The 27,284-nt window shown below is 41.2% G+C and overlaps 1 protein-coding gene and 2 long non-coding RNA genes across 4 annotated transcripts; 2 read left to right on the plus strand and 1 right to left on the minus strand.

Annotated features, from left to right (window-relative positions):
• Positions 1-1,694: 1,694 nt before the first annotated feature.
• Positions 1,695-26,904, minus strand: LOC139607864 (phosphatidylinositol-binding clathrin assembly protein-like). 2 transcript variants are annotated; one of them, XM_071461129.1, is made up of 19 exons: positions 25,969-26,904; positions 17,485-17,627; positions 15,611-15,686; positions 15,057-15,159; positions 14,473-14,566; positions 14,271-14,382; positions 13,663-13,769; positions 12,238-12,279; positions 10,343-10,428; positions 9,486-9,588; positions 8,759-8,892; positions 8,413-8,510; positions 8,091-8,204; positions 7,933-7,963; positions 7,601-7,742; positions 5,636-5,659; positions 5,156-5,212; positions 4,876-4,995; positions 1,695-4,169 (listed from the first exon to the last, which is right to left on the minus strand). In XM_071461129.1, the coding sequence occupies exons 1-19, from the start codon at positions 26,096-26,098 to the stop codon at positions 4,155-4,157; spliced, it is 1,731 nt and encodes a 576-aa protein (XP_071317230.1). In that variant the 5' UTR covers positions 26,099-26,904; the 3' UTR covers positions 1,695-4,154. The 2 variants fall into 2 exon arrangements, with proteins under 2 accessions (XP_071317230.1, XP_071317232.1); XM_071461131.1 differs by lacking the exon at positions 12,238-12,279.
• On the plus strand, positions 4,171-6,318 carry LOC139607866 (uncharacterized). Its single transcript, XR_011684909.1, has 3 exons — positions 4,171-4,303; positions 4,901-5,024; positions 5,170-6,318. It is a non-coding gene; the product is annotated as an uncharacterized lncRNA (long non-coding RNA).
• On the plus strand, positions 8,927-16,528 carry LOC139607865 (uncharacterized). Its single transcript, XR_011684908.1, has 4 exons — positions 8,927-9,337; positions 9,501-9,594; positions 12,026-12,124; positions 16,056-16,528. It is a non-coding gene; the product is annotated as an uncharacterized lncRNA (long non-coding RNA).
• Positions 26,905-27,284: the final 380 nt, after the last annotated feature.

Consider the following 27,284-nt stretch of genomic DNA (forward strand, 5'->3'; position numbering starts at 1 on the left):
CATAGACATCATTCACCGATCACTGGCATAACAACATGAAAATGCAGTTTCTGCTGCTCTGGTAACATGTATGTGTGGTTTCCAGCTGCCAGATTAGTCCATGAAGTAGCTTCAGTGATGAATACAAAGGTCTATTTTGTGAGGATCCCTGTTGAACATTTGCAGACACTTGAGTCGGTAGATAGTGATATCTTGCGAGTCTCCCATTATGGAAAATACAAGACTACAAGCAACCCATTATTGTAAGTACCTCTTGACTTATGTTCACCTCCTGTGTCATTCTTGTTTTGTAAAGTTGCACATTCAATGCTTTGTGTACAAAGTATTGTGTGCACCATCTATTTGCGTAGATACTGGGGCTGGGGCTTCTTAGTCTTTATTGGACTTCTATGCAGTGGCAAGGTGAATATTAGAGGAAAAAAAAAACTTTTTCTAATAAGCTTGTCTACTGAAGTAGGTCTTCTCAAACTGCTAATGCTAAATCCTACCCCAGATTAAATACCATAATTATTAGTTTGCCTTTTAAGTGGTTATGCTGTGTCTCTTAAATTGATTTATCAGGCTAGAGGAAAAGTAAGGAAAGGTATATTCTTGATAATTAAGCTATTGCTAGAAAAAATATAGTGTACAGAGACATAAGTGACAGATGGAAATTTTGCCCATCTGCACTCAGAGTGGGGTTGAAAACTGTATCTGATCTCAAGACCCCTTGTTCAGGTCTGCACACGTTCTTGAAGCTTCTAGTGAATCAAAGCCTGGTTTCAGGAAACCATTCTGTGCTTTAAAGAATGACTGCGAACTAATAAGTCCGGCTGATGGCGACAGACAGGACAAGACTTAGCAAACACATTAGAAACACCACACAATGTGGACCAGACCAAACACATATTACAGTACTTTGACTTTCAATCACTATCTCCCATGATGCTGCTGGCGTAGTATGAAAAAGGAGCGAGCATTCAAACACGTATTGAAAATAGCAACGCTTTAATAAAGAGCGATTTTACAAGACTGCAATGTCTAGCTAGCTAGGTGATAACTGGCATTGACATCCATGGTGTTTTACAAAGACGCAGTTTCGGTAACCGGGTTTGAAGTTTGATGGGTTACTTGCAAGTTGCATTTCTGCATGCGAGGCATCCTTCAAACAGTTACAGACCCTTCATTGTAAAACAGTTGATTATGAATGTCAATGAACGTTCATGTCAAGAGGTAAGTAAAAAATCTCATGGAGAAATTTCCTTAACATTTTCCAAACACACCGGTAAGTGAGAGTTCACACAATGGTCATGCTTTTACCGGGCACACAAGCCAATAAAAAGACGACACTTAATCATGCAAAAAAAAAAAAAAAAAAAAAAAAGACAAGTTTTTTTTGTCTCTAAAAAATAAAAGAACAAAAAAATCCTTTTGAGTTCTGATATCATCCATCCATTATGACCTTGAATAAGAAGAAGCTGCGCTTTGATGATGACTTTGGTGCAAAAAAATGTTCCTGTTTCGAAGAGGACAGACCCTGTCCTGTCCACTTCCTTGATGAAGACACTCTTGGTATAGACCAGTTGTGATAGTTTACCCATGACACTCCCACCCCCATCCCCCAAACACCCCCCCCACCCCACCCCTTTCCTCCTCGAGATGGACACAAACATCACAAACATCAACCCCACCCACCCCCACCCATCCATCCCTGGATGAAGACACCTTCAAAATACAACCATTCAAACACAGATACAGCAATAAATTGTCCCACGTACAGTAACGTCATCCAATGGGGCTTCAATCACTTTACAGAGAGAGCACGTCTAAAAACACATGAACGGCATTACCTATATACAGAGGACACAGTAACAGTCAGAGGTTGGCCCAGGATGGATCGAGCTGCGTCGTGGGAATGAAGTGCGCAATGAAAAGAGCATTCAGAGGGAGACTGGTTTTTCACAAAGCCAGCAGTTCCGGGGTGGATTATAACAATGCACCACCGTACAGTTGCATTTCTCCCACGATTTTGTTAGAGATCACCACCCTGCGCAGCTCCATCTGTCTGCAGAGGTTCCAGGTCCGATGACTTAGGGCTGTTTTTTTTTTTTTGCGTTTTTCAGCAGATGAGTGATCCTAGAGCCACCTTAAGTTGATGTTGCGTTGCACGGACTGACACACGGTCACAATAACACTCACTGCTAAGTTAGTACACGCTACCAGCTCGCTAGAGACCTCTGATCTCTAACTGAGGAACATGACCCTGTTTATCTCTATGGGAAGGCATGTGCACACAAACACACGTACAGTACATGTACATAGAACAGACACAATCAATAGAAAACGACTTCATCCCCAATCGATTATTGCCCCTTTCAACTGTACATCCCAGCAATGATTTTAGGTTTTTGTGCAGCAGAGCATTGTTCCCTCTTCACAGCTTTGTGCTATATATACATATATATATATATATATATATATGTATATATATGTATATATATATATATATATGTATATATCGTCTGTCTGTGGGTCTAACTTGACCTTGGATTTTTTAGGGCCCTGTTCGACAGACATTACCCTCAGTTGCTTTCCAACAGTCTGGTCCTCATTTGACTCCTCCGACTGACCTTTAGCCATCCTGTCCACAAATGTTAACACTACATTAAACCTATCACTGTGTTAGCAACGTCTTTTGTTCCTCCAAGTGGAGGTGAGACATCTGCTGCGGTAATTACCCTTATCCAGGATTTCACAAGAGACTAATTTTGGACAGGACGAATGCTTAGGACAGGGAGGACATCATACACTTGGGAGTTAGACCATTTCTGACTGGCAAGAATGAAAATCGCCTCCTTACTAATAACCAGTCACATCTCCATCTGGCTCTCAGTGCATTTTTCACTACTTTTAGAGCAGTACGGGTATAAAATAACAAGTTAAATAGAAAAAAAACAAAAACAAACAGACTTCTGTACAGAAACCTGATGTGGACACACAAGAGGTACAACACTACAGCAGGAAACAGCTTCTAAACAGGCTACGGATGGGTGGACAAGACTTTAACAGGGTTGCATGATATTGCACAGCTGTAGAGGAGGAAAAAAAAAAAGAACAAAATACAGTGTGTACAGCACATCCCCAAGTAGCAAAGTTAGTGTAAGAGGTTTGTTTACATCCAAATGCAATGCCTGGGTGTGGCTCAGTGCTTTCATCAGTTAGTTCCAGTGCAGTAACACATTGGTACCTGGCAACACAGTAATGACATCAGATACCAAAAGAGAAACATACGGTACATACCCTACACAGCTACGTCCATCCACACACACACACACACACACACACACACACACACACACAAGCGTGCCCGCTAATAATCGTTCCACGTCAGATTCTTGATGTGAAGTTGGCAATTCAGAACAAATGGAGCTCATAAAAAGACTCAAACGCTAATGTTGATGCAGCACGCTGAAATGTAGAAAAAAGGGACACGCACGCACACACACACACACACACACATTCAAATCGATTACTTCTGACATCAGGTGATGGATGACGCGTGACCGGGAACCAATCTGAACAAGATGCTAAAATCACCTACACAGACATACACCCTTGGCAAAGTTCACATAGAGTAAAGTGCCAGCAAACGATCCAATCAGAGAAAGAGACGTGCGTCCTCCGAGCTTGATTCAGTTGTGGGATGGAGAGGGAAGTGGGTAAAGTTTTTATACAGGTAATTATCTGGATGAGGAGGTCAGGAAGTGGCGATAGAGCTTTTGCACTTCCATAGAGCTGTCAGTCTTTGTAGTGTCATCACAGGTCATATTCGCCGTCTGAACTGGCAAATCAAACAGAGGATGAGTGGGACTGATGCGGAGCCTCTGGCGCCCCAGCATTATAGATTCAAAGACAGAGAGATCAGTAGCCACATGGGGAGAGGAGAGGAGATTAGAGGGTCAGGCGACACAGAAACAGACATCAGCATTTCATCCTTTATCCGTCCTCTGGTCCTCTCTCCGTCTTCCTCTCCCCTCCCTTTTCCTCTCTTTCCCCATCTTTCTTCCTCCTGCATTGGATTTGGTTCTGGATTTGTTTTCTTTGACTCTTTCTCTCCATCTCTTTCCTCTCGCCTTCTCTCTTTCAGCTTTGCTGCCATGGTTACAACATCATCCCTACATGAAGTGCATCTGCAGAGGACGGGGTGAGAATGGAGAGTAATTTAGTTCAACAAAACACCTCATCAAGTGATCAGGCATCTATTGACAAGAATATTACCTGCCGCAGTTCCAAGAAAACAGCTTCTCAGGGGCATGAGTGCTCAGTAAGCAATTATATTACTCTGTTATGTTTTGAATAATTGGTCAAAATCCACTTGTTTACTCTACTGAGAGTCTTGCTGCTGCACCAAGTGGTGATTACTCGCAGGGAAAAACGCTTTTTTTTTTTTTTTTTACACTTGCTGGTCATTTAAAAAATTATCTGACATGATTCATGCTGCTTATACAGGGGTCCACAGCTTGACATTATGAATAACTATGAATGAATGCATCAATTATTCCAGAGGACTTGCAGACATGAAGTATAGATGCAGGATTTGTGTTAGAGGAAAATTCCACCCTTTGTTGCCATTGTGCCGTTGTATTTTATACCAGTTTAGTTTGCAATACTTCCCAGCCATTTTCAGGTTAAATTACTCTTATTTGTTCTTATTGTTCTGCACCTTGTCTATTTCTGTTTTAGTCAGAAATTTCCTACACTTCCTAGAGGTGTTTGAGATAATTTAATTTAACTTCAAAAGGGCATATTCACCAAAATGTAAAACTATTGCTTTAATTATGTTTCATATAAACTAATGTATGTATATCTGTGTGTGTGTGTTTGTGTATATGTTACCTGTGTCCCTGGGATGGGCCCAAAGGGATTAGTAGGTCTCAGGACAGGCTGGTTGTACATGACAGGCTGTGGGGGCATCATGGGAACGCCCCCCATCTGATGACTCATCTGAGGAGGGAGCTGGTGAGACGAGGCAGAGGTCAGCGCAGGTGAGGAGCAGGAAGGAGGTGGAGAATAAACAGGATAATGTGGATTTAGATTAGACCAGTGCTGGCAGCATATTAATGAAAGATTTGTGAATGTATGATTTAGGATTAGACTAAGAGTTTTTGGTCTTTACCATTCCATACACAGGCACTTGGGGTGTCGTCATAGGAAAAGCCACTGGTGCTGGAGCCTGTACAGAAAAACACAATAGATCACCGTCAAGCCTGTACGGTCTCGACCTAAAAATCAGTTACAAACATAATCCTGATACTGTCAGCCTCGTGTCTAACCTGTCAAATATGTCCCCCAAAATAAAGACAGAGATATTGTTACTTTTTCAAACATTTGCATTTGTTTGCATCTGGCAAAGACACCTAATCCTAAGCAACAAAGAGAGGTTCAACATTTAATGAGGCTGAATTGAGGCAGTGGATTTGTACCCTGTAATAACCACCAGGGATGAAACAACAATGCCAAGGCAGCACATCAAATAAAATAGTACATTTTTTGTTAAGAAAAGAAAAAAAAAAAAAGCTTAGCAAAAGAACAGGATGACATCAGGTGGAAATGGAGGAGAGAGGGAGGAGGAGAAGTTAAAAAAAAAAAAACTTACATAGCCAGTATAGATCATCCCGTTCTGTGAAGAGTTAGACAAAAGAAAGAGAAGAAAAACTCGTTTTTAATGCTCGTCTGCATACAACAATAAAACCTATGCTTATGGCTATTCTCCAAGTGGATAGAGAAGATAAACCAGACCTTTGCCCATTCCTCATGTTCCAAACACTTCTACTTTCTATTCAAGTCGTGCCACCGGCTTTCCAATCCATTTGCTGAATAAATGAGCGGTTTGAGTTGAGGGGTCAATCAGTCGAAAATTAAACGATGAAACCAGATTGAATAGAAGAGACACGTAGATAATTAGAGTGGAGCACTAAAGGACAGGCACATTTTGGAGCTCCTTCAAAAGCCAAGATATTTTCGGCTATATATACAGTGGGGTCCAAACGTCTGAGACCACTTTCAGACTTTTGGACCCCACTGTGTAGGTACATTTGATGAATTTCAGTCCAGAATGTGATATCCTATCCTTTTTAGAAATTGACTTCCCTGACAAAATGATGGATTGCACCAAATACAATTATTCTCTAAAAGATTTCTGCGTGTAAGCGCTCCACTGACAAAAAACACCAAATTACAGACTAGGCCCTCTATAATATAGACAGCTGAATGTTAGGTTGATTTTATTTCGACGTTTCTATTTTGTAACGGCCAGAAAACTCACTATTCTGCTGGTGTGTTCTCATTTTTATTTCACATGATTTGTGTGGTTACAGTATCATGTATTGACATTCTCTACTAATGGAGGTGATTTTTTTCCTGATGGTACATCTAGGTAAAAGAGTCAGCTGAGGGTTTTCTCATAACATTAGAGCTACAAGAATTAGTTTGATTAATCGATTAGTTGATTGGCAGAAAATATATCACTGACTATTTTCATCATCAATTAATCAGTTTTTGTTTTTTTTTTAATGCAAAAAAAGCTAAATATTTTCTCACCTGATCACAGAGCGGCCTTATACCCATTGCAACTGCAGGGCCCAGTGATAGTCAAAACATCATCATAACATGAATGCTGGGCTTCCATAGGGATGCTCACCCAAATCCTGGCACATTTAAGTCTAATTGAAAAAGCCAGATTACTCAATAAAAAAATAATTCTAAGTTGCAGCCCTAAATCACAGGGCAAGGGGAGGAAAACCTGTTTAAATGGCATGCAGGTGGCATAGGATGCCCAGGTATAACAGAGGAAGGCAGTGGTAAACTTAAATTCAATGTTTCACAGCGTTCATGAGTTGGCAGAGACACTACAGTAGCTTTTCCATTTGGATTCCACTGCAATAAGCCGTGTGAAATGTGCCCTTTTTTTTTTTTAAGGCTGTGCTGTTTACACTGCTGCTAGTACATGCAGTACTTTTCTAGCTACACAGAGCCTTCGAGTCGAGTCTTTTGTGAACTGAAATGGAGCGAAAGTCACACCCAGCAGGGACAAATCAGCTCTGCGCCAGTCAGGTTTTGGAAGAAACCCAATGATAATAGTGTCACCTGTCCAACTCATGACTAACAGGAGAATATGTGAACTGTCAGTCAAGTCTCGTCTGATCTGCCAACATGAGTGAAAACCCCTGAGAGGGGACGACATGCAGCTGGCATGTAACCATTGCTGTGTCTGAAATCACTTTTGCAAGTGCAATTTTGTAGCGCTGTCCGAATGCATAGTGAGAATTGTTATACCCTATTTAGTGAACTCATAGTATCCCACAATGCATCATGAAAAGTAGTGTTCAACCAGTGGTCACCAAACAAGCAATATCTACCATCATGCACTGAAAAACAGTGCAAAGAAAATTAGTCTGAAAGTGTTTTTCCATTTTACCGTTAAGCTCACTATATAGGACTCCCTGGATGGTGAGTAGCGAGTAGTCAATGAGTGACTGATTTTGGACACAACCCAAACCAAAAAAAAAAAAAAAGACCTGTCCCAAACTTGATGACCTCGTGAACGTAGCTTTTGATTTACCATCTGAGGGACGGGCATGGGTGCAGGTGCCATGGGATGGGTGGTGTGAGTCCAATTGGTGCTGGTGCACATGGCCTTTGACTGCCACCCACTTCCTCCTGTCGGCTTCTTCTCTACCAGCTGACTCCACTGGAGCTCCGGCCTGATGCACGCGGACACACACACACACACACACACACACACACACACACACACACACACACACACACACACACACACACACAGCATTTACAAGTGCACAGATGATGCAGAATGGAAATCATGACTCATGAAACTGAACAGTGATAAAACTGGACAGCGGCCTTTTGCTAATGTCAGAAAAACCCACTCACTTTTTAGCTGGCGTCCCCCCAAACTGCAGGTCTGTAAGAAGGGAAAAAAAAAACAGTAACAAACATAACATCAGCTGAGAGGAGGCAACACAGAGCGAGACAAGAATAACATGAAAGAAAAATGACTGAATATTTGGAGAGTGATGCTGTGTTCTCACTCCCAACAAGGTTGGCTAATGAAGAGTCCAAATCATTGGGCAGCATTTTCCCAGAGTGCAACGGGGCTCCTGGGCTGTGAATTTGAGTGGGCGGGGCTGGCTTCAGTAGGTCACCTGACATCCCAAGGTTACCATGGTAACGTGAAAGGAGAAAAGAGGGGAAATGAGTCAAGAGCATGAAGCAACCACGCGTTACTGTCACAGCTTATCCAGCCCTGAGCAGTCTGTGTGTGTGTGTGTGTATGAGTGGGCATTTATTTGCACGCTTCGTTGTACGTTTGCATGATTATATGTGTGTGTTTGTTTGCGTATGCGCTCCTACCTCCCCAGGCATTGTTATTGTTGGGCACAGTGTGTGTGGTCTGGATGGGGGTGAAGTTTGGCTGCAGGGTGAACAGCTCACTGGTCAGGTTTGGCACACTACAGGAAGGAGAAAGGAGAGGAGGGCACAGTTGTGTTTCTCATTTTATTTTTATGTAACCAGAAAAGTCAATTTAAAAAATGTAATTTACTGTGACAGACAGGCAAAGAACTGTTGTTGAAGAACGAGGATAACGGGATAAAATGAAACGACAAACCAAAGGCTACCGTGAATCTGTCTACAATATAAAAAAGCCTTAGCACCCGTAGCACTTTTCTGTTTACACTGCATGGCACTATGGACTCACTGGTTGTTGACGGGTACGATGGGTGAGTTGGAGAAGAGATCTGTGGCCCCTCCGCTGCTATTGGCACTGCCCACTGACTGGGTGCTGGGTGACACATTGGGCGTCTGAATGTCTATCACCTTGTGACCATCCTCCTGCGTGGAAAGCATCAACAGAAAATGACTGCGCTTGACAAAGAATGTGAACCTCCTCTGGAAAATCAACAAAAGGCGATATCGATTAGCTCTCAAATCAAAGTAGTGAAGCTGTTATAAATATGTCCATTCCCCGTAAGCCTTTTTTTTTTAAATTGTCCTTGATGCTTTGTTATTTGAATGAAAAACACACCTCAGAAGGTATTTACATTGTGAATTCATTTCTATTCTCTGTGCAGCTCTGTATGCTGTGGGCCAGCAGCCAGGCACAGACGTTGTATTTCACTGTGCTGCAGGATTAATGCACTTGTTCATTCAACTTCAACAACAGTGTGCTGGAGACAAAAATAAAAAGACTTGGGGTTACAGTTGTGTACACAACTCCCACAAGCCAAAGATATTTCCATGCGTCTCCTCACAAACAAGCAGCTGAATTGTGAATAAGGTATTTGCACTGGGTATAATCATATTGTGGTTTCATTCAGTACAGTGTTGTTTATATGTGGTATTAGCAGTCTACGCCTGTCTATATTATATGTGTGTGGGTGTTCTGACATTTTTAAATGTTTAAAAATGTCTTGCAAATGTCTCGCCTTGTGTTGCTGCAGTCTGTTGTCCTCTGTCTTGTCGTCCATACGGCTGAGAGAGATCCCAGTGCTGGAGAGAGTAGACACTGCACTGGACAAGGTGCTGGATCTTAGGGTGAGACAGACACACACACATTTTTGCAAAGCCTGCAATTTCCAGAGTTACTCCATTGCTTTGTTTTGTTTGGTGGTTGCGCTTTTTACTGAGTTGCACCTTGTAACTTTAACTTAACCTTGTCTTAACCTTACGACTAACCCACACCTTATATGCTGTAATGCTCATTGTAAAAAAAAAAAAAAAAAAACTTTTCTATGAATCAAATTAATGGACCGTTTTTTGACTAATAACTGCACTAGATGAAAAGTCAGACGATCACTAAAGTTTCCCTGAAAAAAAATATGAACGTCTGCCCCAAAGTAAATTGTAATCTATCCAGCAGTTGCTGAGACACTTCAGTTGCTGATCCATCAATGTGAATCTCATGGTGGCATCAAAGGAAAAGTCAGGAGGTCACTAAAATCAGTAAGATTCACCCTCTGGGAACCATGAATGTTTGTACAAAATTTTAGGTCGATCCATCTCATAGTTAAGAGATTAAGTCTGGATCAGTTATTTTTTAGGCACACTAGCATCTTGGATTTTAGGGCTGAGATTAGATGCCTCGAAATTTAGAGCAGTCTTCATCATCATGGTCTCCACATGATGAAGACTCATGATTTTGATGATGCCCTGATTTAACCTCTAGCGCCACCATGAAGTTGACATTTTTGGTTTTAAGTGAGTATAACAGTCTTAGTGGTAGAGGCAGTACATTATGGCTGTTGCAGCAGATCTGAGCAGCCTCTTTCTAATGTGATCATACCTGCTGGCTGTGGAGAGGTCCTTGAGCTTCCTGCCCTCCAGAGAGGCTAGATGCTGCTCCAGAGCCTCCAGGAGAGAGCTGGGAGCCTGAGGTGGGGGAGGGGGTAAAGGGGTGGGAGGGTGAGGGGGTAGTATTAGAACCACAGCCAAGCAGACAAAGTGGGACACACTGCTTTCTCTCACTCCCCTCTCGTCACCGCCTCATTTTATCCCACACACTTGGATACGCGCACACACAAAGCAGCAGCAAAATTAAGACATCACCTTCAGATTCGCCTTCTATTCTACGACAGCTCTTTGTACTTTTTTTTTTTTTTTTTTTGCATTTGGTTTCATCAGGTTTGGTTGACCAGCATGCACACATCAGCCCCGGATCATGCAAGCGAGTCCACAGTGGGACTGACAGGTCAGGGCAGATTAGAGCATCATCACTGCAGGGCTCCAGAGGAGACACACAACAAACACATCTCTGAACCATCTAACGAGCCCATGCAGACGCCAGCAGTGCACGAACGCTCTCGTAACACACACGCATACACATAAAGAAAATCACAATCTAAAAATCAAGAGTTAACCCGTGGATTCCGCTTTAGGTTAAAAGTCAGATTAACGTAACATTCATTGGATTTCGTTTGGAGATTTGGCAGCAACTACACAAAGGAGCTGAGAACCATTTCTTTTTTTTCCCCACTGGAAGCCAGGGAGGTTAACTCAGTGAAATGTAAACGTCTGGTGAAAAACCAGGTATACACATTGAGCAGCTTGCCGGCATTCTTTACTGGAAAACAAAAAGGATGGATGGGTTCATTTTGACAACATGTGATACCACGGTTTTCACCCAGAGCCTCACATTTCAGCGCCAGAGAACACAATGCAAACACAACAAGCAAAGAAAAGATTTCTCATATACTTATTTTAAGGGGGAAAGAGAGTAAAATGCGAATTCTGGATATCCTTCTTCAGAGAAATCTAGAATATGCTAAAAGTTTAAAAGTAAAACAGACACATATCTAGAGCTCATTATAGGCATGGGTCACTATGTTGTTGAATAAGGGCATATAAGGTCTTCATAAGCACTACAAACATGACACTCATTTTAAGAAGTCAGCCCTTCTCATTTTTTTTTTTTACATGATTTGTGATATTGCAAACATCCAATTATGTTTCCGCTAAAAAGGACATCTTGCATTTGAGGCCTTTAGCATGATATGCAGTACTTATGATGGCATTATGTACACCTATCCAAGTCATATTTGCAGATACCTACTTAATAGAAACCATTCGCTGCTCTCCCCACAGCTAATGCAAAGGGACATAATCTTTTCAGGAGAATGATTTGAACACTGCTTATGAGGGCAGAAACCTATTTCATAAAGCTGTGCTGACTTATTTGATGATAAGCCTTTGAATCAAGAGACAAGCCTTGATATTTACACTGGGGAAAAATTCAGACAGATACTAAGCCCCAGTCGTGGACATTTAAAATAGAAATATGCAAAAAAAGAGGCTAAAAAACTTTAGCCAGCTGCTTTCAAAATCTTTAAATCTTACCTTTAGAGTAAAATTTGCTCTGCAAAGATTCAGATAGGAGAAAAAAATGAAATCCCTGCACTAATGCTTTATGGGAAAAAAATGCTTCAAGGCTATTTGCAGGTCTTCATTTATTGTGTCCTCTCTATTCTAGACTCTGTTCAGACAGAAAAGGAGAAAAAGCGAAGGAGTCAAGGAGAGTGAAGAAGAGAGGAGGAGGACGGGGCAGCTGCAGTGTGGGCAGGTCTGTAGGGTGAGTAGGGAACGGGAGCGTTTAGAATGAAGCATTATGGGATTGACTTGACGGATTTATATACTGGTTGACTGACTGGTTGATTGACTGATTGAGATGAGATGTAGACTGACCTGTGTGAGATCGGGGCTGTCGCCCTGATCTATCCCAACTCGCTGTGTCACAAAAAAGGAGGGAGGGGTAGGGGAGGGAGGAGGGAGGCAAAATAAAAATAAACCCAATGTAATAATAAAACAAGGAGTAAAACCAAAAAAACCCAACAGACCACAGAGTAAAAAAAGGGAAGGAGGGAAGAGGCGTGTGAAGGAGAAAGAAGAGGAGGAGGAGGAGGAGGAGGAGGGAGAAAGAAGAATCAAACCCAAGCATTCATTACTTCATGCAGTGGCTGGAAAGGAAAACAAATAAAAGACAACAGAGGAGGAGGGGAGGAGGGCACATGCACACGCATACAAACACCTATATATACAGTATATGTACACGCACACACACTTATAAGTACACACACGCGCACACTGAGATCTGGAGACTGGTTTGAAATGAATGCTGAGCACACCGACTGACGGAACCAGGCAGGGCAGAGAGGGCAGACAACAGGTCACATGACTGTGCGAGGTAAGAAACATCCAAAAGGAAGACACTCAACTAATGTTGACTTTGAACAGAAAGAGAAGGGAGGGACACAGATGACACACAAACAGACAAACACACATTTTGTTAGACAGATAAAATGAATGGGTCCTTAAAGTCAACGTTAGTCTGTTGTTGTTGTTGTTTTTTTTTTTTTTTTTTTCTTTGGATCGAGATCCCCAAACCTTCTTCCAAATGGGAACGAAACCAAGCAGTGAGAAAGCCTTTGAAGATGGCGCACGGGATAATGCTAACGCAGTGGATAGAACTGTTGATATTCACTGTGAAGCCTAGCAAGGACTGCAACTGTTAACTGGATAACAGCCATTATAAAGAAAAAATATAAATTCTTTAAGAAAAGGGAGGAAACAAAAATAAGAGGAAGAGGAGACAGAGATAGAGATAGAAGAGCTTGCTTGGGCATGCAGTGCAGGCATGTGAACAGGCAGCACGCGAGGGGTCCCTCAACTGGAAGCTCTACATGAGTGGCTCTCTGATAGGCTGAAACTCAGCCATTAATCACTGTCTTGGAGTAACCCCCTCCCCAGGTCAGGGCAAGAGAAGGACAGAAACAGGAGAAAATCTAGATGCGAAAAAAAAAAAGACTTGGAAGATTAGGGAGAAGAAGACCCCCGGGCGCTGATCTACAGTCAGTTTCAGGTTGGAAAATATCGACCGTAAATCAGATCCCAGGGGTAACAGAAGTCTGGAGCAACTCTCAACAGGCTAAAGTGGATTCTTGCCGCAGATTACATCAGGAAGTTAGAAAAGGGCATTTAGATATTTACATATAAAACAAGAGGAATGGAGGCTGTTGAGTTTTGCTCCAGACAGATATTCCCACCCTCTCCTGTGGTGTTTAACTGTTTCCTCCTCCGAGGACGAGGACCAGCAGGACGAAGAGACATTACCTCTGCCACTTTGAGAAACTCGGACAGTTTGGTCATCCTGTTCAGGAAGGTCTTGTAGATCTCCAAAGCTTCTTTACACTGGTTCTTCTTCATGTCAAAGTATTTCTCTGTGTATCAGAAGGCCACAATCAGCATAAGAGCATCACTATTTATTCACAAAATAGAGGGTCATACACTCTGACCTTGCAACAAATACTTCATTATTATGTAATTTAACTCACTGAGATGCTAGATGACAATGTTAAAAAGTTTATACAATCAAAAAAACTGCCTGGTATTGATTTATCCTGATATGCCCGGCCATCGGGTGATGAAATAAATTCTACATAGACTCCCAGTCACTATATAAATCGAGTTAATTAAGTAATGAATCATTTAATGAACTTCACAGCAAAGAGTCTGATGGTCTGTTCCTCCTCACTGGCTTAATAATTAATGGGAGGAAAGAAGGTGATCTTTATAGTCTTTAATTGAACTTTGAGAGACAGTGGAGGGAAAAATTGATTTCCCCCTAAAGAAGGATTGAGTGGAGTCACAGTCTTGTGATCTTGACATGAGGGGGACATTACTCCATAAACACATCCTGACCTCATTAAAGCTGAACCTACCCAGCATGTTGATGACCCCTTCATTGTAAGCAGCAAACAACCGTATGGAGTCTTTAAAGAGCAACATGAAAGCTGTGTTGATCACGCCATTGGTCAGCTCGTTGGAGTTAGGCTGGAGGAGGGAAGGAAGTGCTGTGTGAGATCAGATCAAGATATTTCAGTGACTGCCACATGATTCCACATCGCTGTAAACCATATTTACCTGGAAATCCAGCAGTGCATCCAGCTGGTTCTGAATGATGGGCAGAGTCTTAATCAGCTTCTCTGTGTTCATGGTGCGCATGACACCGTCAGCCCTGGTAACACACAAGCATACATGCGCACAAACACAAATGCAACACACACACAGGATTTAACAAGCCGGAGAAACCAAAAGGGCGAAAAAATAATGCAGAAATAAAGATATAAACACATCTTTAAGCAAGACTATGTCACTTTTGAAAGAAATTCTCCTACAAGTTAAAAAGGTGAATTTACAACACCTGCTCAGTTCAGTACACTTATAGGTGAACATTATTGGCTCAGTTCACTCACTTTATGACTCTTTTTGTGCCACTGTAACAGTACATATTAGCATTTTGTAGCATTTACCATTATCCCTTTACTGCCACCTGTGGCCATAGAGGCTGCTTGTCAGCAAACGTTACAGGAAAAACACTAAATAGTTGAAGTAGGGCTTAAAAATATACAGTTGGTCCAACTGTCATCATCCTTTTTGGTTAAATAACCCATAATGCCGCTGTGTATATGTGACACGTATGTCAGTGGTGTGTGTGTGTTTGTTACCCTCTCTTCATCTTGGTGAAGTCCACCGCTGCTAGTCTGTAAGACATGGCTTTTTCATTCAGGTAGCGGCTGTAGCGTCTGATGAAAGTTGACATATTATACCCTGGGGAGGGGGAGGGGGGGGCAGAGAGGGGGCGCTGCAGTTAGAGACTGATCACTTTGTCCTATTTTCAAATCAGGTTAGGAACCCATAATCCTTTTCATATGAAGTGTACTAACTTCTTTATGAGCAATCTGCTTTTCCCAATGTGTCAAACACACCCTGGCACCGTGTTACTGTGAGATTTATTTATTTATTCATTTTCACTTTTGAATACATTCAATTACAAACTCACTGAACATGTTTTTTTTTCCATTTTCAGCAACTTCTTGTAACAAACAAAGAGCATATTTGTCTATAGCCCTGCAATCCTGGTCTCTGGCTTTCCCTTGAAATAGACTCTGAAATTGGCTTATTGATAGAGTTACAGAGCCAGGGAGAGTGCGACATAAAGTCATTTTGTTAGACGTACAGCACTGCTGAGTTTACAAACAGCCAAATGGTATTAAATCACCTTGTAGTGCAGCCTTATCTAGAAAGTTGTTGAGGTTGAAGAGCGTGTTTCTGGAGGCAAGGTACTGCATCAATCTCTGATTGAAAAAGAGGAGAACAGAGGAAAGGGTTAGTGTCTTATCTGTTACTGCTCCCTGACAATATCAAGTCATGTCCACACAGACACACTGGCAGTGTGTCTGCCATACACAGTGAGCAATTCATTTGTAGCTTTGCAAGTCATTCACAGAGGCTTGTTCACTGAAAGGAGTGATATGGACACTGGAAAACTGGGCTTGACACAGGTTGCATAAGCAAAGTTAGCTGCTAAGACAGCAAATCACATGTTCCACAACAGCCAGATGCTTGCAGAAAATCAAATGCCCGGTATTGATAATGCAGCAGCTGTTTGTACATTTTACAATATTAATCCTCCCCATTTTTGTTTGTTTTCCCGGCTGCAACAGGTCAAGCAGCACACATGGACTTCGTATGAATATCAACTGCTGACTTTGCAGGTGAGCTTTGGTTCATCCTGCCTGAGCTTAAGAAAAAATTCTAACCAATAAAGTTACAATATACCCTCGTATCAATTCAACAAGCCTTTCTGTCTTTCACTGATATCCCATTGGCTTAGAGTAATCAATAATCCCATTCAAGCAACCTGTACTATAAGGAAATACATCACGTTAAGGAAATAAAGATGCCAAGTCACCAGTCTTTAAACCACACAGTTTTTCTGATCAGGCTGAAAATGCCAAAGCCAGTTTAGGCATCCCTGACAAATGCTCAAAACACCATGTCACAGCTCGTGTCACTAAAAGCTTTGTTGTTCGCACACTTTGAGTGGGTCGTCATGCCCACAGTAATCGCTGCCACAGCCTCTCTTTCTAGTCTGGGACGCTCATCATTTAACATGTTTGATGTTTTGGTTGTTGCTCTTGTAGCGCGAGCAGTGGAGAGAGGCAATTTGCCACACTGGTCATTGAAATGTCAGCAGGATCCTTCATCAGTCCTTGTTGGACACATGGAAGATACGGCTTCAAAGAAACTTGTTGCGAGAGTTGGAGAGAAATAGCTACAACCTGGTGAGGAAAATGTCAGTCTCTGGATAGGTCGATGACATGAGCATCGGCCTCTCTCTCTCGCTCTCTCATGTTTGTGTGTGTGGAGACAGAATTGCAGAGAGCATTAGATTGTCCAGGAAAATATTACATCATTGACCAAACTGCTGATAATTTTTAACCATTAATACATAAATTGTTTGGTTTATAAAATAATTTAAGGACCAAAAAATTGCCATTACAAATTCTCATAAGACAAGGTCTGAACAATCAACCAAAGATATTCAATTAACAGTGACATAAAATAAGCAGCAGATTTTTAAACTGAAGAAGCTAGTTCAAGTAAATGTTAGGAATTTTGCTTGATTTATTTATAAATTATCTAAAATGTTAACTAATAAACCAATATATTGCAATCTACCAGTGTTACTACTAACTAAACAAAGCAATCTAGATTTGATGCTTCTCCCTGTTTTCCTTTAAAGTGAGGGTATGTACTTTATAATTGTGTACGCCTGTGTGTACGCCTATCCAAAATACACCAGAACACCCAGATTTATGAGAGCAGTGTTGAACAGGGTTCTGACAGCGGCAACGTTTGTATGACTTTAACTCACATTTGTGACTCATTTGAGTGGAAAACCAAAGCGAACAGGCTTTGTCAAGTCATGCTAAAAAGGTTTAAAAAGGCTGTTTTCTTGTTGTTTTAATCACATTAAAACATGCATGCTATGTCCAAATGATGAAACTATATTCTCATGAAAATAGAATTTGAAAAATTGCTATCGTTTTCTTTTTCTGGGCTTCCATACATACAGTGCATTCAGCTCACCTCATTGCCGTACATCATGAGGTGGTGTGTGGTGATGAGCGCTTTGAAAACCACTATCCAGCTGTTGCTGGCTGTGCGCTCCAGCAGTGTGTCTGCCAGGTGCGGGATGCTGACGTTCATCTCATTGGTGCAGTGGATCAGGTCTGGAGGACAGGGAAAAAAAAACAGCATGAATGAACCTGGACATGCAGCAAAAACAGTAAAAAAGAAAAAAAAAAGAAGTGAATGAATAAACAAATGATTAGTAGAGCAAGGATTGTAGATATAGACATGTGTGGCCAAGAGGGTTAGAGATCATTTGTAAAGTTGCAGGTTTTACCACTGTGTTCTTTAACGCATGCTCATCCTGTTCATGTATGGTTAGTCAGTGTGAATAAAAGCAATAGCCACACTCCAAAATCATCAATTATAACCTCAGAGAGCTCATGAAGTCATATTGACTGGTGCATTATTTTTCACTCACTCATAATCGGCATACAAATCAATGAACAAATGACAGATGAATCAGAACCAGGGCTACTATATCAAAAAATCAATTCCCTGGCTGTAATCCAACAGTGCTTCCTACCTACTTCACCAAAATGTCAGCAAAATATCAACTCAGAAGAAAGTTACATTACAAGGTTGTTTCTATTCCAGCAAAATCAGCTCAAGGGATGCATCATTTTTAAAAGAAAGCACCAGATAAACAGACTGATTGTGAATAATGAATCTGAATTTTCATTTGTGAGCGGTGATGAACTAAAACTGACTTGACCCCAACATTTGCCCCCTGAGACTCGCATCCAGAGTGTAAATCGCCTGTTCAAAATAAATGTGGAACACATTTCAAAAGGAAAATAGCTCAGTGTTGTGATCGGTATCAAAGTTCTGACAAACGGCAGTCGGAGTGAGCGTTTTTAAATGAAAAACTAACATGCAAACAGGATCATTTCTTTTAAAGGCAGAGAAATAAGTCTCCACTTTTATATTTACAACAACAGCCTCAGATGATAGGTGATTCAGAATTCAGCAGTAGATGTACAACTGGGAGAGACTGTAGGAACAATGCCCTGAATTCCTTAAGGATTTTGGCTAAAGATCAAAATGTGAAGTATGTTCAGCATCTGTTTAATCTCAAAGGTTTACTGACTCTTAGTAAAAGAACCAAGGTTTAAATAGCACAAACATGCTTCTGCAAATCCATAAATGTGAAATTATTCTGCTTTTGATTCTAGAAATGAAGTTACAGTTTAAGTTCTTTCCCTGGTTAAACCAGTTACAGTTGTCTCACTGTTTTGCTCTGAAAATCCACATTTAGATTAATAAACACAATATTCTCAGTAGTATTGACAAAACTGAGATTGTGTGCAGATTATGTAAAACCCAGCCAGGAATAGGATTTCAGCTGATATTAGTATAAAGCACATACTGTAAGTGCAAAGTGATAAAATAAATCTAAAAGTTGACCAAATCAGATGAAAGTGAATTGTGTAAAAATCAAGATGAGAGACCATTTTAGTTGAATTTGACAACAGATGGTAAAGAAAAGCACTCCAGCAACAAGAGCAACAAGTAAAGGAACTAGAATAAAAAGGAACTGATGCAGCCAGTGAAACCACCGGGGGAGTGTGCGTGGAAGTGAACTTGTATTCAAAGACAGACAGAGAGAAATTGTGTGCAGAGTTACTGAGAGAAAACTTCTTTCTGAGGCAAATCCGCGGTCTGTTCGTTTCACAGGATCAGAGGTTATCAGGGGTTATTTGAAAGCTGTGTGATGTTTTCTGCGCCCACTGAAACACTGAAACCAGAGTCCTGGCTGATACTACAGTTACATGCTTAATGAATGTCAAAGGCACCCGAAGCTCCGGCAACTCACTGCAGCTACTGTTTCAATCCTGCTCATCTTTTCTCTCTGTTATTTTTGAGTGTGGAAACATCAGTGGCAACGACACAGCCAGTAATAACTGCAACAATATTGATTATACTCTTTATCGACTCATGCGGCTTTGATCGCCATGAATTATCACTGCAGTCAGACTGTCAGACTCTCACTCTACAGCATTAATGTCACGACATTTGGTCCCCTGATTTAAGGCCACATATTAGTCAAGCGTCTGGGTACATCCAATATCATAAAAATATACATATAAATGATTCCCAAGCACATTTTGAATAAATACCCATGTAGAGCAATGCTAACATCAAAATCGATATTTACATAACTGTAAAGCATAAATACACCTGACCAATGTACATAAAAGTAGCTACAAGTAACTATTTTCACTCTGAGGAATTTGTGTTTTTCAAAGTCCTTTTTCTTAATTAAATCTCAGGGCATTAATATCACAAACATGCCTTGTAATGGTAGCGTTCAGTCATGCTTTTCACATCGTTAATGGTTTGTTTGTGTGTTTGTTTCCTTCAGGCACCATAATTAATGGGACCATATTGATTCTAGCTAATTAATGTTTCCTGTCAAAAGTGAACTCACACAAACACACGAGTAAAGTGGACACGCCACACACTTTTTCGCCATGCTAGCAGCAAGGCTCTGCAGACAACGGTGCTGGTCTATCACTTTGGTCCAGGCTGAACTAGTGGATGGATCGCCGTGAAATCATTCATGGTCTCCAAAGAATGAACCCGAAAGACTTTGGTGATCCTCTGACTTTTGCTCTGGTGCCATTAGGGGTTGTTTTTTGGAGACTTGTGGAATGCTAATAGTAGTTAAGAGCGGTTAAGAGTAGTTGATGGGTAAATTTGGTTATGGCCTCACATGTCAACTGCTATATTTTATTTACTGTCTGTTTAAATGCCAACCAACAGGAAATATCATTTATCTTGGAGGAGATAAGGATACGTATATGAGTACAATAGAAGTACTATAAAAATTACAGCACTTAAATGTGCAGTTTGGATGTATTTTTGTGGCATATTTTCTCTTTTACTCTGTTTCAGTTTTAGTTTGTACAATTAGACCAAAAGAATTTGTATAATTTGTAAAATTCAATTGTATGAAAAACCATTCTGGGCTATACTGGATTATGTTTGTTATCTGTGTACTCTCACACTGGAATGCTAGACAAAGATAAAAGAGAACATTTGCATGCTGACGTTAGCATTTAGCACCACTTTATGTTATAGCAGTTGTAATCAACATTTTTTATAATAACTATGTATGAAATGACAATATTAAAAAAAACAGTATGATGGTGTGAAAAGGGATCGATCGAAGCGATAAAACCTACTTAGATTTATAACCTAGATCTGCAGCTCTCAGTTTTAGCTTTACAGCAAGACAAGGTTAGCAACTAGCTGGTGAACATAGTGGAACATCTAGCTGCTAACGATCCGGACATTTTCCCTCAGGTGTTGGTTGAGACCAAAAATAGAGCTAAAATAGAGTGAACATTCAACTTCTATTCATCAGGTGGCAGGAAACATAACTCCAAATGAATGATAATGTTCCTGTGTAACGGCTGAACGTTTAATTAAGCTGCTGTTTGCTGTATCAACTTGAAGTCAGTGTTGGCCCAAAAAAAAAAAAAAACTGTTATTGCAGGTTTAAAGTAAAGTGATTACAATTCTACTTGAATACAATTGCTCCTAAATAAGCTTCTTCAGTCAAATATTCCTATGTTGTGTCCACCTCTATTTATATCTCTGTGTGATAATACATCATCTAGGATTTATTCTTCGACATGTGACGGTATAGATAGCTGGAGGGATGTAATGAAGTATTGACTGTATGATTGTCAACTGAAATTATTGAGAAACTGCAGCCCAACATCAATAGCATAATTACAACTAAGCTCTAGGATATAAGTGTGACGACATTTATACAAAGAATAAGATGAAATGGTGTCATCAAGTTAAATCCAAGACATCAATAATGCTAGTTAGGATAAAATATGAGGCGTGTGTTTTAAAGTATGTGTGACTGGGGGGATTTCTCCTCATAAAAAGACTTACTGTAAAATGTAATAAAAATTTTATACAAGACCTTGGTTTTATGTAAAGTCATTTTCAGGGCCTGAAACAGAATTGCGAGATTATAATGACGCATAGTAGATGTGGGAGTAAATGTGTAAGGTTCATTTGTGCTCACTCATTTTGTGTTTTCCCATCACATCAGGCTAAATGTGAGTCATTTCAACTTCTTCTTAATGCCTTCTTTTACTTCAGCCATAAATGTGGCTTGTGATTATTGTTAACACATTTTGTTGCTTTTGCAAACATCTATAGTACAATGCTATTATAGCCATGACACACAACTAAAGTAATCATATGCTGGATAACACAACAGACTGTGCTTTCAGGGCAGAAGGTCATGTTTGGCCTGATTACTATTCCATATCTGATAAATTTCTATTGCCTCTCTCTACTATCTCGGCCATGCAGAATATTGCCTAGTGAGAGTGAAATCCCATTACTCTGTGTGTCATGCTCATCATTGGCTATAGGTAGTAAATAATCAGCGCTGGCCATATATGTCACCAGCCCGTCTGTCAAGGTCATGACACTATGGAGGGAATAAAAAAAATGCCGATGAGACCTGGGTTTGCTCACTCTGAATGGCTTCAGTGACCGGCATTGCATTTGATTTATCATGTGTTGTATTCTGAGAAATGCCACAGCTATTCATTTTTCCTTTCAGCTGCGCCTTGCAAGCATGGATCAATAACAAGTTGAGTATATCTTAAAGGTACTTGAAATGTTGTCTGTATTTATCAAAAGTCTCAGATTGGGTAAACCAATCTGGAATCACTGCCCAGGTGCGTTTGGCGTCTCTATCTTTCTGATCTGAACAGAAAACTAAGGCTGGATTGGCTCCAAGGGATATGATTTTAAATCTCACTGCTGGGCAAGTTTGCTAGTAACCTCTATTTCATCATCTTTATTTGTTTAAGCCTAGAGAGAGCCAATGTGAAACTGGTCCCTCTGTTATAGCAGTTAGAAAATCTCATTTAAAATCATGTTGACGTTTGGCAGTTGAACCTGGAACAAAGCCTTGTATGTGATGTGGTTTGCTGTATATGTTTAGATAAGGACAGAATTTTTTTTTTTTTTTTTTTTTTACAAACAATGAAATATAATTGTTAATTTAACATTTCTATCAGAAATATTACAGCTAAAAATGACTTAATAAAGGACTACCCATGCTTGTGCTGCTATGGTAGTAAATCTTCGCAGGAGCTGTGGTTTTTGCTGACTTCCGATGTCGTGACATGACGTTCGGTGTAGCCTCTGTTCCACTAGCTTCTGTAACTCAGTGCAGTTGCTCATTCATCATTACTTTCATCTGTCTTTCTCACTTTTTCAGAAAGACAGATGAAGCGTGTTCCTTTATTTTCCATTTTCTAAAACAAATCAGCATCTATGACAGCAGTCGCTATTAGACTTTGAAACAATAGTGAACAACAATTGATACTACTACTACTACTACTACTACTACTACTACGACTACTACTACTACTATTACTAGTACTACCACCACCACTAATAATAATAACGATCTTATTTTCCACAGATGTGCAATTTGAAAACATATCATAACTTTGTGAGCACAAAAAACTACAGCTCCCATGAAAATGTAAAAATTCAAAGTTTGGGTTTTTTCTTTTCGTTTTTCTTATCTGTAATCTCTGCTGTCTGAAAACCTCCACACCACTTTCTCCTCTGTCCTCCTATGTCTGAGCTAAAAGCAACTCCCTTGACTTGCTCATAGACTTGTTTCCTCTGCTGAGCCTGGGTCTTATGGGTAATAGTGTTCATTAAATGTTTATCAAACCATAAATCATTAGATCATTAGATCTTTTTTTATATATAATGGCTGAGCCACACCCCATATTGTGGGATTTTGAATGAGATCTTCTTATTTCAGTAACAGAACCCAGAAGTTCTGGTTTCATATTATTCTGTCACTGATTTTGTTCCTTTTGCTGGCGTAGTTCCTGCTGATGGTTTTTACACACTCTTTTATTCCCTCAAAATGCAGACCAAGTGTCTGTCACTTTTTATTACTCTATTTTATGACCCTATTTAAAGTTGAACAAGAAAAGACCCAAATCCAAAGGTGGTCTGGATGAGAGCGTGGGTCACACATATCTGAACTCTCGGACCTGACATTGACCCAGAGTCTTGTACAGCTGACTCGTCAGGAGCTCCTGAGAGCTGTCCGTTGCCTTTTCTTTGCACTCTTTATTCACTTCCCCACGAAGGTCCTCCCAGACAGTTGAGGGATTAGCGCCCCTGTGCTCTTGATTACTAACAAACTTCCTTCCTGCACCCTTCCCCAACCTTAAGTGCAGTCTTCTACTCTCAATAAATGCCAGAGAGAACTGTATGTTATATCATGTCCTGGAGAGAGAGGAGAGGCCCTCTTAACAGGAAATAGAAAGTGTGTTATTGTGGAAGCGAGCTGTGTCTGTTAGAACAGCTGCATCTGAATGGCTCAAGTACAAAACACTCATTCAACTAAAAAAAATCAATTCAAGCTTCCAGGGGGGTGAATTGAGCCAAGCCTACAGTTTCTGCTTTGGCATGGAGCTTTTTATTCCTCAAATGACCAGAATAAGAGTTGGATCAGAACAAAAAAAATGCCTCATGTAACCACTTCGACCAGAATAAATGGACCTTATTCTGAGAGAGACTTCATTGTCCTTGAGAGCGGCGGTATAAACCGTTTTAGCACCAGTTTGACAGATGAAAATTTGCCATGTAAATGCTCAGAGATTTTCTGAATTTCTGCTCTCACCCTTGAGTTGAGTGACATTCGCAAGTTTCTGGAGGGCTCTGACTCACGAAAGGTGGACGACCTTCTGCCATTTAATAACTGCAGGGGTAATATGTTTGTCTAAAACTGCGGCTTCGGTATAAGCACAGTAACAAACCAATAATGGTGCCAATGTCTTGATGCACTGTACGAAATTACTATAATCCGTCTTTAGCACTCATAGCTATGCTTTAACTGGAATCGTTCATTGACTTGTTTTTCTCCAGAAATTAAATATATATTCTAGAAATCCTCCAGTTTCCACCTGTACCGAGAGTTTCCAACAGACCCTTTCCTTTTGAGGATGGAGCAACAACTAAAATGTAAAACATGGGCCTCACAATTGGCCACAGCAGTAACCCCACTGAAAACCTAAATAATTAGCCTCTAGTGGTGGTCACCATCAAGATAAGGAGATTTGTGTGAAATCAAAGCAGCAGTAATTACCCAGTGTTGCAATTCAAGAGTCATTAAATGGCTTTTTTTTTTCTCCCTCGTAAACGCACATATAAACTTGCTTCTGAACCTTTTAGAGCACCCCCACTGGGTGTTTTCTGCTTTAGTGGCCTTTTTCAGTCCGGGAAAGTGATACAGTCCTGATTCAGATGTATTGTGTTGAAGCGCCCAGTGGCACATCTTGTGAGGGAGCCCAGAATTCCCAGTGTCACCTCTGCTGTGGACATAAGTGACTAATCCACTGCCAAACTTGCCGGCTGACTGGCTGGGTGTGTAGCTGGATGACTGACTCTCAGGCTGTTTGGCGACCTGCCTCGTTGTTTCTCCCTCTGACTGATTTATCCACGTTTCCTCTTGATTAGCCATCTTGCTATGTGCCCGTCTGTCCGTGTGTCTGTCTGGACTGACGGCCTGTGAGTTTGACTGGCACCACCATTGATTATCCGTGCTCTCTATTGATCATGTCAAGTAATTATAGTGAGCCAGGAAAGCCCCCTAACCTAATAACCACTGGTAAAAAATCTGCATGTGAGGAATCCTCTTTCTCCTTGCATGCACATAATTGCTTCAGGTAATTAGCCGAATGTGGAGATAAAGAAACTGTACTGACACCAAAAACAACAAGCAAAAAAAAAAAAAAACAGCCTCATTGTAACACCCACCAGCAGAGCTACGGTACACACAGTATACTGTGTGACTCCCTGCCTTCAGCACCTCAGGACTGACAGCAGTTACACATTCATTAATGATAATATTGCAGCAGAGGACATGACAGTGAACTTGAACATGAGATTCTGGAAATGAAGAGAAAATGTTGGTGATGCTGCTCGAATAACGCACAATCTGTAAGCTCTGAAGTGTCTCCAGAGGATATTAGTGCTGCTGCTGATAGTGGCGTTAATAATGAATAGGCCTGTGCACTGTAAAGCGGCTGGTTGCAATATGATTAGCCTATACCAGAGTGGCCTATTTCCCCTGAATGACATGCACAGATAGTGCCTGGCTGTTTGCCCCCCTCGCCATATATTAAAATTTACTGCCTGCAATAATGGTCAGATACATTGTAGTGTATGCTTTGCTGCGTAAATCACATTTAAGTCTAAGGGAATGTAATGGTGCCTAATTAAAGAGGCTGCAAACCGGATGAGAGAGAGGGGAAGCATAATAGATGCTGTTTATAAAAGCTATCCTTTGTGAGGAAAGATGCTGGTAGCGTGATGCGTGCATGCAGGCTATCTATACCGTGAGCAGTGATGGTATGCTTAACCTACAGTCAAGGTGTTTCTTCTTGGGTCCGCTGACTTCATGCGTCGTGGCCTTGCAGACGGCTTTGCTGATGGCAGACCCGGTCATGCTGTGCTGCGCGGCGGCGATCCGGTCCGTCAAAGACTGTCCCGACATGTTACGGAGGAGGAGGAGGAGGAGGTGGTGGTGGCGGCGGTGGAGGTGGAGGTGGCGGATGAGGAGGCAGGCGGAGTGATGGTCGAGTCCGGGTGGGGGGAAACGGGGAGGACGATCAAAATGTCTTTAGCGGCGGGGAGGAGGGTAGTGCCCTCTGCGAGAATCGGCCGTCTGAGCAGCAGCAGCAGCAGCAGCAGGAGGAGGAGGAGGAGGAGGAGGAGGAGGAGGAGGGCAGCAGCGTACACCGACGAGGATCCGGTGGGAGAATTCATGCGGCGGCCAAATTAAACATAAGACGGTCACATCCAGGGAACCATTAGATATGCAGCCGAAGGCATCGGGATGATCCACCTGCAGAAATGATTTATCAACCTATGTATAAAATAATAATAATAATAATAATAATAATAAAAAATCAATGTATAATTAGAGCGGCCTGCATCAAAAGCAGCTTAGTATAATAAGACAATGTGCAGTGAGCTGTAATGTATCCCTGAATTAACCACTGCCCCGACGCTGAGGTGCCGGCGGGATGCGCCTTTACGAATCCGAAAAATAGCGAAAGACTACCGGTGATTCTTATCAAACCTATGCGGCATCCCCTATGACCGAAGACTCATTTCTTCAAAGACGATATGAAACAGCATTGTCCTTTCCCTTTTTCCCCCTCTCCTCTTCTTCACCCGGTTTCTCCTTCTGAATCTATGCAGCCGCAAACACCTTTTTTTTTTTTTTTTTTTTTTTTTGGATCCTCACAGCCCCCCTCGCTTCGCTGGCAGCATCTACCCTCAGCCGCTTTTATTTTATGTCCCCTGTCTTTTTTTTTTTTTTTTTTTTAATCTTCTCACAAAAGGGTGTATTTCTGTGTTCAGGTTGCCGATAGGCCAATTGCGATTTTTTTTTTTTTTTTTTTTTTTTCTGTCAGTCAAACTTGTGTGTGTAAAATGGCAGTACATGAATCAGGTGACTGAGAAAGGAGGGCGATTGGGCCACTTCTCGGGTCCGGGGAGGGCATCTTAAAGCAGAAGGCTGCCCCGGGTTTTCAAGGCGAAGGGGAGGCATCAGCTGGTTCATCACCTCGGTGCGTGTGTGCAGGGCTCCTGAGTGTCATGTGCAAACTCTCCCTGATTACCTGCTGTCCAATGAAATGTAGACACATAGGGAGGGAAAATCCATGATATTATCA

Source organism: Trachinotus anak, unplaced genomic scaffold (assembly GCF_046630095.1).
Source record: "Trachinotus anak isolate AG129_WGS33_773 ecotype Australia unplaced genomic scaffold, CSIRO_AGI_Tana_v1 ptg000024l, whole genome shotgun sequence".
In the NCBI taxonomy this organism is placed as follows: Eukaryota; Metazoa; Chordata; class Actinopteri; order Carangiformes; family Carangidae; genus Trachinotus; species Trachinotus anak.